At 42.7% G+C, this 11,040-nt stretch overlaps 1 protein-coding gene and 1 non-coding gene across 2 annotated transcripts; one reads left to right on the top strand and one right to left on the bottom strand.

Annotated features, from left to right (window-relative positions):
• Positions 1 to 7,592: 7,592 nt before the first annotated feature.
• TRNAR-CCU lies at positions 7,593 to 7,665 on the bottom strand. The gene has a single exon. It is a non-coding gene; the product is annotated as a tRNA-Arg (tRNA).
• Positions 7,666 to 7,728: 63 nt separating this feature from the next.
• LOC119285027 (AP-3 complex subunit sigma-like) lies at positions 7,729 to 10,825 on the top strand. Its single transcript, XM_037564224.1, has 7 exons — positions 7,729 to 7,879; positions 8,096 to 8,138; positions 8,223 to 8,284; positions 8,638 to 8,734; positions 9,198 to 9,268; positions 10,198 to 10,289; positions 10,379 to 10,825. Exons 1-7 carry the CDS (start codon positions 7,811 to 7,813, stop codon positions 10,443 to 10,445), a joined length of 501 nt encoding a protein of 166 aa, XP_037420121.1. The 5' UTR covers positions 7,729 to 7,810; the 3' UTR covers positions 10,446 to 10,825.
• Positions 10,826 to 11,040: the final 215 nt, after the last annotated feature.

Below are 11,040 nucleotides of genomic sequence, written 5' to 3'. Positions count from 1 at the left end.
AACCCACAAAGGCATGCTTCACGACGGGTTGAGCTCGGGCGGGTTTCGCACGCTGAGCCGTCTCGACGAGGTCGGTGCAGTTATCCGGCTCAGGGCCCGGCTCACCAATTCGGCCGATGAAGACGTGAATTCCGCCAAAGGGGACCCGGTAACCATACTCAATTGAACCGGCGTCAGGGCCCCAGCCTTCGTCGTCGATGTAGATCTTGCCGCGACGACTCTTAGTCATCCGACCGACTGCGTATCCCTTGAGCCCTTCGAAGCTGCCCTTCAAGAACTCGAATCCACCGTGCGTTGGCCCCACGGTGGGCGCCAACTATCATGGAATTGTCACGACAGATGTCCTCTTGCAAGGACTTGATCGTGGATCCATCGCAACTAGGAAGCTTAAAGGAGTTAATCGGGACAAAGGACACGCGAGGTTTATACTAGTTCAGCCCCTTACGGTGAAGGAAGGCCTACGTCTAGTTAGGTTGGAATTGCTTGAGGTTTCGATGACCAGGGAGCGAGATATGCTATGCCCGGTTCTTGGTCTCTTGTTTCTTGCCCTAAGCCGCCGATGGGTCGTCCCCTTATATACACGGGTTGACGCCCTGCAGCCTGCAGAGTCCCTGCCGGCTCATAAACAGTGTCTGGCTCGATGACTAGTTAATTCTACCTTATGATACAAGTCATGCCATCATGGCGGTTTACCACTATGGGCCTTAAGTCGCCTATGGGCTTTAGACCCTTTATTGAACCGCCATCTTCATTCTTGATCTTGGGCTTCTTCTGATGAGTCCTTCTTTGCGTAACCCGGCCCCTCCTGGGCGGCTTACACAAATAGTTATATCCCCAACACCTACGAGGTTCGGTAGTAACTTGATCAGAAGTTTCATGATCATCATCATTAGCTTCCTCACTTACTGGTGTAGGAATCACTGGAACTGATTTCAGTGATGAACTACTTTCCAATAAGGGAGAAGGTACAATTACCTCGTCAAGTTCTACTTTCCTCCCACTCACTTCTTTCGAGAGAAACTCCTTCTCTAGAAAGGATCCATTCTTAGCAACGAATATCTTGCCTTCGGATCTGTGATAGAAGGTGTACCCAACAGTCTCCTTTGGGCATCCTATGAAGACACATTTCTTTGATTTGGGTTTGAGCTTATTAGGTAGAAGCTTTTTCACATAAGCATCGCAACCCCAAACTTTAAGAAACGACAACTTGGGTTTCTTGTCAAACCACAGTTCATAAGGTGTCGTCTCAGCGGATTTAGATGGTGCCCTATTTAACGTGAATGCAGTCGTCTCTAAAGCATAACCCCAAAATGATAGCGGTAAATCAGTGAGAGACATCATAGATCGCACCATATCTAATAAAGTGCGGTTACGACATTCGGTCACACCATTAAGTTGTGGTGTTCCAGGTGGCGTGAGTTGCGAAACTATTCCGCGTTGTTTCAAATGAAGTCCAAACTCATAACTCAAATATTCACCTCCATGATCAGATCGTAGAAACTTGATTTTCTTGTTACGATGATTTTCCACTTCACTATGAAATTCTTTGAACTTTTCAAATGTTTCAGACTTATGTTTCATTAAGTAGATATACCCATATCTGCTCAAATCATCTGTGGAGATGAGAAAATAACGATATCTGCCGCGAGCTTCAATGTTCATTGGACCACATACATCAGTATGTATGATTTCCAATAACTTTGTTGCTCGCTCCATTGTTCCGGAGAACGGAGTTCTAGTCATCTTGCCCATGAGGCATGGTCCGCAAGTACCAAGTGATTCATAATCAAGTGATTCCAGAAGTCCATCAGAATGGAGTTTCTTCATGCGCTTTACACCAATATGACCTAAACGGCAGTGCCACAAATAAGTTGCACTATCATTATCAACTCCGCATCTTTTGGCTTCAATACTATGAACATGTGTATCACTACTATCAAGATTTAGTAAAGATAGACCACTCATCAAGGGTGCATGACCATAAAAGATATTACTCTTATAAATAGAACAACCATTATTCTCTAATTTAAATGAATAACCGTATCGCATCAAACAAGATCCAGATATAATGTCCATACTCAACGCTGGCACCAAATAACAATTATTTAGGTCTAAAACTAATCCCGAAGGTAGATGTAGAGGTAGCGTGCCGACGGCGATCACATCGACTTTGGAACCATTTCCTACGCGCATCGTCACCTCATCCTTAGCCAATCTTCGCTTAATCCGTCGCCCCTGTTTCGAGTTGTAAATGTTAGCAACTGAACCAATATCAAATACCCAGGCACTACTGCGAGCATTAGTAAGGTACACATCAATAACATGTATATCAAATATACCTTTCACTTTGCCATCCTTCTTCTCCGCCAAATACTTGGGGCAGTTCCGCTTCCAGTGACCAGTTCCTTCGCAGTAGAAGCACTCAGTCTCAGGCTTAGGTCCAAACTTGGGTTTCTTCACTTGAGCAGCAACTGGCTTGCTGTTCTTCTTGAAGTTCCCCTTCTTCCCTTTACCCTTTTTCTTGAAACTGGTGGTCTTGTTGACCATCAACACTTGATGCTCCTTCTTGATTTCTACTCCGCAGCCTTTAGCATTGCGAAGAGCTCAGGAATCATCTTATCCATCCCTTGCATATTATAGTTCATCACGAAGCTCTTGTAGCTTGGTGGCAGTGATTCAAGAACTCTGTCAATGACACTATCATCAGGAAGATTAACTCCCAATTGAGTCAAGTGGTTGTGGTACCCAGACATTCTGAGTATATGTTCACTGACAAAACTATTCTCCTGCATCTTGCAGCTGTAGAACTTATTGGAGACTTCATATCTCTCAATCCGGGCATTTGCTTGAAATATTAGCTTCAACTCCTGGAACATCTCATATGCTCCATGAAGTTCAAAACATCATTGAAGTCCTGGTTCTAAGCCGTAAAGCATGGCACACTAAACTATCGAGTAGTCATCAGCTTTGCTCTGCCAGGTGTTCACAACATCCGGCGTTGCTCCTGCAGCAGGTTTGTCACCTAGCGGTGCTTTCAGGACGTAATTCTTCTGTGCAACAATGAGGATAATCCTCAAGTTACGGACCCAGTCTGTGTAGTTGCTACCATCATCTTTCAACTTAGCTTTCTCTAGGAACACATTAAAATTCAATGGAACAACATCACGTGCCGTCTATCTACAACAACATAGTCATGCAAAATACTATCAGGTACTAAGTTCATGATAAATTAAAGTTAAATTAATCAAATTACTTAAGAACTCCCACTTAGATAAACATATCTCTAATCATCTAAGTGATCACGTGATCCATATCAACTAAACCATGTCCGATCATCACATGAGATGGGGTAGTTTTCAATGGTGAACATCACTATGTTGATCATATCTACTATATGATTCACGCTCGACCTTTCGGCCTCAGTGTTCCGAGGCCATATCTGCATATGCTAGGCTCGTCAAGTTCAACCCGAGTATTTTGCGTGTGCAAAACTGGCTTGCACCCGTTGTATGTGAACATAGAGCTTATCACACCCCATCATCACGTGGTGTCTCGGCATGACGAACTGTAGCAACGGTGCATACTCAGGGAGAACACTTATACCTTGAAATTTAGTGAGAGATCATCTTATAATACTACCATCGAACTAAGCAAAATAAGATGCATAAAGGATAAATATCACATGCAATCAATATAAGTGATATGATATGGCCATCATCATCTTGCGCCTTTGATCTCCATCTCCAAAGCACCGTCATGATCACCATCGTCACCGGCTTGACACCTTGATCTCCATTGAAGCATCGTTGTCGTCCCGCCAACTATTGCTTCTATGACTATCACTACCGCTTAGTGATAAAGTAAAGCAATTACATGGCGATTGCATTTTCATACAATAAAGCGGCAACCATATGGCTCCTGCCAGTTGCCGATAACTGTGTTACAAAACATGATCATCTCATACAATAAAATTTAGCATCATGTCTTGACCATATCACATCACAACATGCCCTGCAAAAACAAGTTAGACGTCATCTACTTTGTTGTTGCAAGTTTTACGTGGCTGCTACGGGCTGAGCAAGAACCGTTCTTACCTACGCATCAAAAACCACAACGCGGTATAGTGATTGCTTTTTGATCTTCAGAAAGAACCATGTTCATTGAATCCAATTCAACTAAAATTGGGGAAACTCACACCCACCAGCCACCTGTGTGCGAAGCACGTCGGTAGAACCAGTCTCGCATAAGCGTACGCGTAATGTCTGTCTGGGCCACTTCATCCAACAATACGCCGAATCAAGAATCAACTAGTGACGGCACATCTCCTTTGTGTTCTACTCGTGCATATAACATCTACGCATAAACCTGGCTCTGATACTACTGTTGGGGAACGTAGTAATTTCAAAAAAATTCCTACGAACATGCAAGATCATGGTGATGCATAGCAACGAGAGGGAAGAGTGTTGTCCATGTACCCTCGTAGACCGTAAGCAGAAGCGTTATGACAACGCGGTTGATGTAGTCGTATGTCTTCACGATCGACCGATCCTAGCACCGAAGGTATGGCACCTCCGTGATCTGCACACGTTCGGCTCAGTGATGTCCCACGAACTCACGATCCAGCAAAGTGTCGAGGGAGATCTTCGTCAGCACGACGGCGTGATGCCGGTGATGATGATGCTACCGGAACAGGGCTTTGCCTAAGCACCGCTACGATATGACCGAGGTGGACTATGGTGAAGGGGACATCGCACACGGCTAAGAGATCAATGATCAACTTGTGTGTGTATGGGGTGCCCCCTTCCCCCGTATATAAAGAAGTGGAGGAGGGGAGGGCCGGCCCTCTACTATGCCGCGCCCTAGGGAGTCCTACTCCCACCGGGAGTAGGATTCCCCCCTTTCCAAGTAGGAGTAGGAGAGAAGGAAGGGAAGGTGAGAAGAGAAGGAAGGAGGGGGCGTCGCCCCCCCCCCTAGTCCAATTTGGACCCGGCCTTGGGGGCGCGTGGACTGCCCTAGGCAGCCCCTCTCTCTTTCCCCTAAAGCCCAATATGGCCCATATACTCCCCGGGGGGTTCCGGTAACCTCCCGGTACTCCGGAAAATGCCCGAACTCATCCGAAACCATTCCGATGTCCAAACACAGGCTTCCAATATATCGATCTTTACGTCTCGACCATTTCGAGACTCCTCGTCATGTCCGTGATCAAATCCGGGACTCCGAACTACCTTCGGTTCATCAAAACACATAAACTCATAATACCGATCGTCACCGAACGTTAAGCGTGCAGACCCTACGGGTTCGAGAACTATGTAGACATGACCGAGACACGTCTCCGGTCAATAACCAATAGCGGAACCTGGATGTTCATATTGGCTCTCACATATTCTACGAAGATCTTTATCGGTCAAACCGCATACGATATACGGTGTTCCCTTTGTCATTGGTATGTTACTTGTCCGAGATTCGATCATCGGTATCTCAATACCTAGTTCAATCTCGTTACCGGCAAGTCTCTTTAGTCGTTCCGTAATGCTACATCCCGTAACTAACTCATTAGCTACATTGCTTGCAAGGCTTATATTGATGTGCATTACCGAGAGGGCCCAGAGATACCTCTCCGATAATCAGAGTGACAAATCCTAATCTCGATCTATGCCAACTCAACAAACACCATCGGAGACACCTGTAGAGCACCTTTATAATCACCCAGTTAGGTTGTGATGTTTGGTAGCACACAAAGTGTTCCTCCGGTATTCGAGAGTTGCATGATCTCATAGTCATAGGAACATGTATAAGTTATGGAGAACGCAACAACAACAAACTAAACAATCATCGTGCTAAGCTAACGGATGGGTCAAGTCAATCACATCATTCTCTAATGATGTGAGCCGTTAATCAAATGACAATTCATGTCTATGGTTAGGAAACATAACCATCATTGATTCAACGAGCTAGTCAAGTAGAGGCAAACTAGTGACACTCTGTTTGTCTATGTATTCACACATGTACTAAGTTTCCGGTTAATACAATTCTAGCATGAATAATAAACATTTATCATGATATAAGTAAATATAAATAACAACTTTATTATTGCCTCTAGGGCATATTTCCTTCAGTTGACTACAAGTAGACAAAAAAATCTTGCAAAACAAGGTGCATTCCTCGCGCGCGCGCGCGTGTGTGTGTGTTACAAAGCAAGGTGCAGTTCTCTCACGTCTGTCAATTCTCGTCACCGTCATCAAGTTTTGGAGTTCTAATAAGTCATTGATTTGCCTCACAGAACAATCTTACAAAATAGATCCAAACAAGTCTTAGGGTTAACTACAAGTAGACAAAAAACTCTACAAAACGAGGTTTAGTTCTTGCGTTTGTCAATTGTTACCACTGTCATCAAGATGTGGAGTCCCAGTGAGTCATAAATTTGCATGATCGAACGATCTTATAAAGGAGAGTGAAAATGTCTTAAGGTTAACTACAAGTAAAAAGAATTGTGCATTCCTTAAGGTTAAAACTAGCAAGCCATTGATTTGCCTCACCAAGTCATTGAATTTAGTAAGTCATTGATTTGCCTCATCGAATGATCTTACAAACAGATCAAAAAGATCTTAAGGTTAGCTGCAAGCAAACAAAAATCCCTACAAAACGAGGTGTAGTTCTTGCATGTGTCAATTTTTGTCACCTCATCAGGTCAGTGGAGTTCTAGTGAGTCATCGATTTGCCTCATTGAACAATCTTATAAAATAGACAAAAAAGTCTCAAGGTTAACTACAAGTAGAAAAAAACCCTACAACACGAGTAGAACAAAAGAACATAAATTTTGTCACCGCATTAGGAGAAAAATGAGGTGCAGTTCTCGCGTTTGTTAATTCTCGCCAACGTCATCAAGTCATGGACTTCTAGGAAGTCACCAATTTGCCTCATCGAACGATCTTAGAAAATAGACTAAAAAATTTCTTAAGGTTAACAACAAATAGATAAAAAAACTAGAAAACAAGGTGTAGTTCTTGCTTTTGTCAATTCTTGTCGCCTCATCAAGTCAATGGAGTTCTAGTAAGTCATCGATTTGCCTCATCAAACAACAACAACAAAGCCTTTTAATAAAACAAGTTGAGGTAGGCAGTTGAGACTCATAAGATCTTGAAACTAACTCAATATTCTGGCACGTGGATAACTAATTTTCACGCATCCTTGTCCATGATTAGCTCTTTAATGATATTATAGTCCTTCATATCTCTCTTAGTGGACTCCTCACATGTCAAGTTTAGTCTATCCCAACCTCTCTTGACATTATCAGCACGCTTTAACCATCTGCTATGCACTAACGCTTCTAGTGGTCTGCGTTGTATATGCACAAATCATCTCAGATAATGTTGGTTTTTTTTCTTCATTCTAAAATCATCGAACAATCTTACAAAACAGACTGAAAAAGCCTCAAGGAAAAAAAGGGTAGGCAAAAAAATCCTACAAAATGAGTAAATTTTTATGAACGAATAGTCCTACAGAATAGACCGAAAAAAGTCCTACAGAATAGACCGAAAAAAGTCTCAAGAAAAAGAAAAGTAGGCAAAAAATCCTACAAAACGATTAATACACGCGCCAGGTAGGGGTCGAACCTACGACTTTCCGCTTAGGAAACGGACGCTCTATCCACTGAGCTACAGGCGCCTTTGTTGAAATAAAATCACTCGGTACCTTCATAAATGTAAATTCATCTATCGTCCCCAATCACAGCGGCTCTTCTCTTTAATGCCCCCTGCAAAGCTGTCGCGATCTGGTCGTTTCGCTCGCGTCCTCCTCCTCGTCGGCGGCCATGATCCAGGCGGTGATGGTTATCAGCACTCTGGGCAAGCCCCGCCTCCTCAAGTTCTACAATTTCCAGGTCCCGAACCTTCTCCAGTCGCCGCCCCTTCTTATTTCTCCTCACGCCCTTTCTCCAGTCTTCACCCATCCACCAGCTGCTCGGCCAATTTCCCCACCCAAATCCAGAACCGCTTCATCTTTAGATCTCCATGTGCTTGATGAAACGCCTTAGAGACTAAGCTCTGCACTTTGTTTTTGTCTGTTGTCCCGCTCACGGATTAATCGGTGGCTGCAGGATTCGGAGAAGCACCAGGAGCTGGTCCGCGGCGTCTTCCAGTGTATGTGTACACACGATTCGCTTTCCTTGTTCTTTCGCCCTCTGTATGGATGATGTGGTTGAGTTATGGAGCCTCTTCTTGCAGTGTTATCTGCGAGGCCCGAGGGTGTGAGCAATTTCGTCGAGGCTGTTGCAATCTTTGGACCGGTAGTGAACCTTCTCCAGCTATCCTAGGCTAATCCGGTGGTAGTATATCTGATGCAAAAGGCAGAAAATGACAGCAATGTTTGAAATGTTTGTCAATCTGTATGTAAACAGACTAAACTACCATTAACTAGGTATGCAAATGCTCAGAAATCTTTTTGAAGGAGAGTGGCGAACAGCTATGTAGCGCGTGTTGCTGCAAACATTTGCTAATTGTAAAACTAAATTTGCCCCTAAGTTAACTTTGTGACGGAAAGTTGGAAACAACTGAATTATTAGGGTAGCCTTTTTCCATTTTACCTACAATGAACTGTGAGAGGGAAAAGACGTTTGATTTTCTTGTTTACAATTTGCAGGGAACGAGACTGGTCTACAAGCATTTGGCGACACTATACTTCGTCTTTGTCTTTGATAGCTCTGAGAATGAGCTTGCCATGCTCGACCTTGTACAAGGTAACCTAACTCCTTCCCACGGAATTGTTTCTTTCATTACTATAATTGATAGCTGTGTGCAATGGCAAAATGAGGCTCCATAGATTTGCATGAGGAACTAATGATGTTCAGTGTGTTACCATGCTTCGCATTATTTGAAATGTTTCGGTACAGAGTCTACTTCCTCCGGTGACTGTTTATCTCATTACTGTGGTTCTTTCAGTTCAGTATCCATACACTACTTGTTTACATTTTTGTGTTCCGTATTTCCAGTGCAAAAATTCTTATTGTTGCTAAACACTTATGCACACCACTGCACTACTATCGGTTCTAAAAAAGTGTCACTGCACTACCACTACCACAAACATGCAGTCTTTTTTACATCTAGCGCTTGGTGAATTGTTCATCTTTTTTCTCCTCTGTTTGTCACTTTAAGATTCTTCTATGACCTCTTTGAAGAGATAAACTAACCTTCTTGTCACAGTTTTTGTTGAAACATTGAATAGGTGCTTCAAGAATGTATGTGAGCTTGACATTGTATTTAACTTCAACAAGGTACAATGATTCTCTTTGTTTGGTATTTACTCTGGATAGTCACTGCTATAATAAATAAAGACCACAAAAACATTGGTGTTTTTTATCCTCGTTTGCAGCATGTAGCTTTTTGATACATGGGTCATAAAAATCATATGCAACTGCCCAAACAAATACTTGAATCTAACAAGACCTACAATGCTAGATTACTGCATATCTGTTTCATTTTCCACTACTGACCAAATTTTTACAGTTGGAATTCGAAGAAGCATTCTCCGACTTAAAAGTATATGTTGTTAAATCATGCTGGTGTTTCACTGAAGTTCTGTAGTACCTTGGTAGTGGGCACCTCAAACTCACAGAAGCATGTAGTATTTAGTGTACATCTCAACCAAAGATCAACATCACAATTGAAATGGTAACTTATAAATTCTATATAGATTAGGATAAACAAATAGGTATGAAATACCAAATCCTCTCGAGCTGTTAGACAACTTAACTGTAAGTGAGCATTAGTGTCCTGTAGTCCACCGGCAGTCTGGCAGAGAGCTTGAAGAAAAGTGTAGGAAGGGCCAATCCAATATAACATGCTAATGGACCTGTTAAAAGAGGATCGATAACTTTTTGTTAGTAAGCAATGCTGATAATCGATACTTGAGAACTTTTGGAATGGAAGGCTAGGGCCACCTTTCGCCCAGCATAAACTCTAAACCTGCTGGTGCCTATGATGCTACTGCTCTCCATGGCTCTATCCCCTTCTTTCTGTAGTGTCTACACCATATAACTGCTGGGAGTGCATATATGTAGAGATGCACACTCTTTCTGTTCAGAGTTCAGATCAAACACCAATGGTTCATCAACAGCCTTTTCTCATGTCATAGTGATGATCAATAATACTTCAAAATAACGACCATTCTTCCCTTGGTTCATTGTAATATGATGAATTGCAGCTTCACACAGTTTTGGATGAAATGATACTGGGAGGACAAGTGATTGAAACAAGTTCAGAGCAAATAATGAAATCTGTAGAAGAGATTGCGAGGTTTTTACTCCCTTCTGCATTCAACTGCCATATCATTTATTCACGTGCATGTGCAATTTCATAACAGTGATGCTTTCTACTTGACACAGGCTAGAGAAACAATCAAGCACAACTAGCCTCATACCAAAGTCAATATCGGAGCGTTTCAGCCGTTAAAATTTTTCGCTTGTGTTTCGGACCGACAGTTTTGGAGACTTGAGCAAATCAAATTGATGATCATATCTCCAATGGTCTTTCAGTTCTCTGAAGTCTTGAGCATCTGCCATTCAACATGAAAACCTATTGGCTGACGTGCACATCATATTGTCTCCCTCCCTAGAGTTGTTGTAAGTTGCAACCTGAAATGTGAAGCTGGCATGTCCAGTCTATACAGCTGTATGTGTAAACTTACAAGTACTACTCTAGTTATGTGGCTCTGTGACGGTGTGCAAATGTAGCAAGCCAGAGATTTATTTCTGACCACATTCCTATGGTGATACATGAGGTGTTTGAAGACCTAAGTTATGCGTGCATTGCACATGAGAGTTTTTCTTTTACCTCTCTTGAGGGTGATGGGTGGGATATCTTTCCTTATATCTTTATCTTTACCTCTTTATCTTTATCTTTACCTCTTTATCTTTATCTTTACCTCTTTATCTTTACCTACTAATAAACCACGGATCGCTTCTGGTCGTACGTCGTCGGTGTTTTACGAAAGAGCCCCTATATTACTTTGAAATAAACCCGCAGTCCTGTTTAAGTGGATCTGATA

The sequence above is a fragment of the Triticum dicoccoides genome, chromosome 4A (genome assembly GCF_002162155.2).
Source record: "Triticum dicoccoides isolate Atlit2015 ecotype Zavitan chromosome 4A, WEW_v2.0, whole genome shotgun sequence".
Lineage (NCBI taxonomy): Eukaryota > Viridiplantae > Streptophyta > Magnoliopsida > Poales > Poaceae > Triticum > Triticum dicoccoides.
This window is presented reverse-complemented; position numbering and strand designations above follow the sequence as displayed.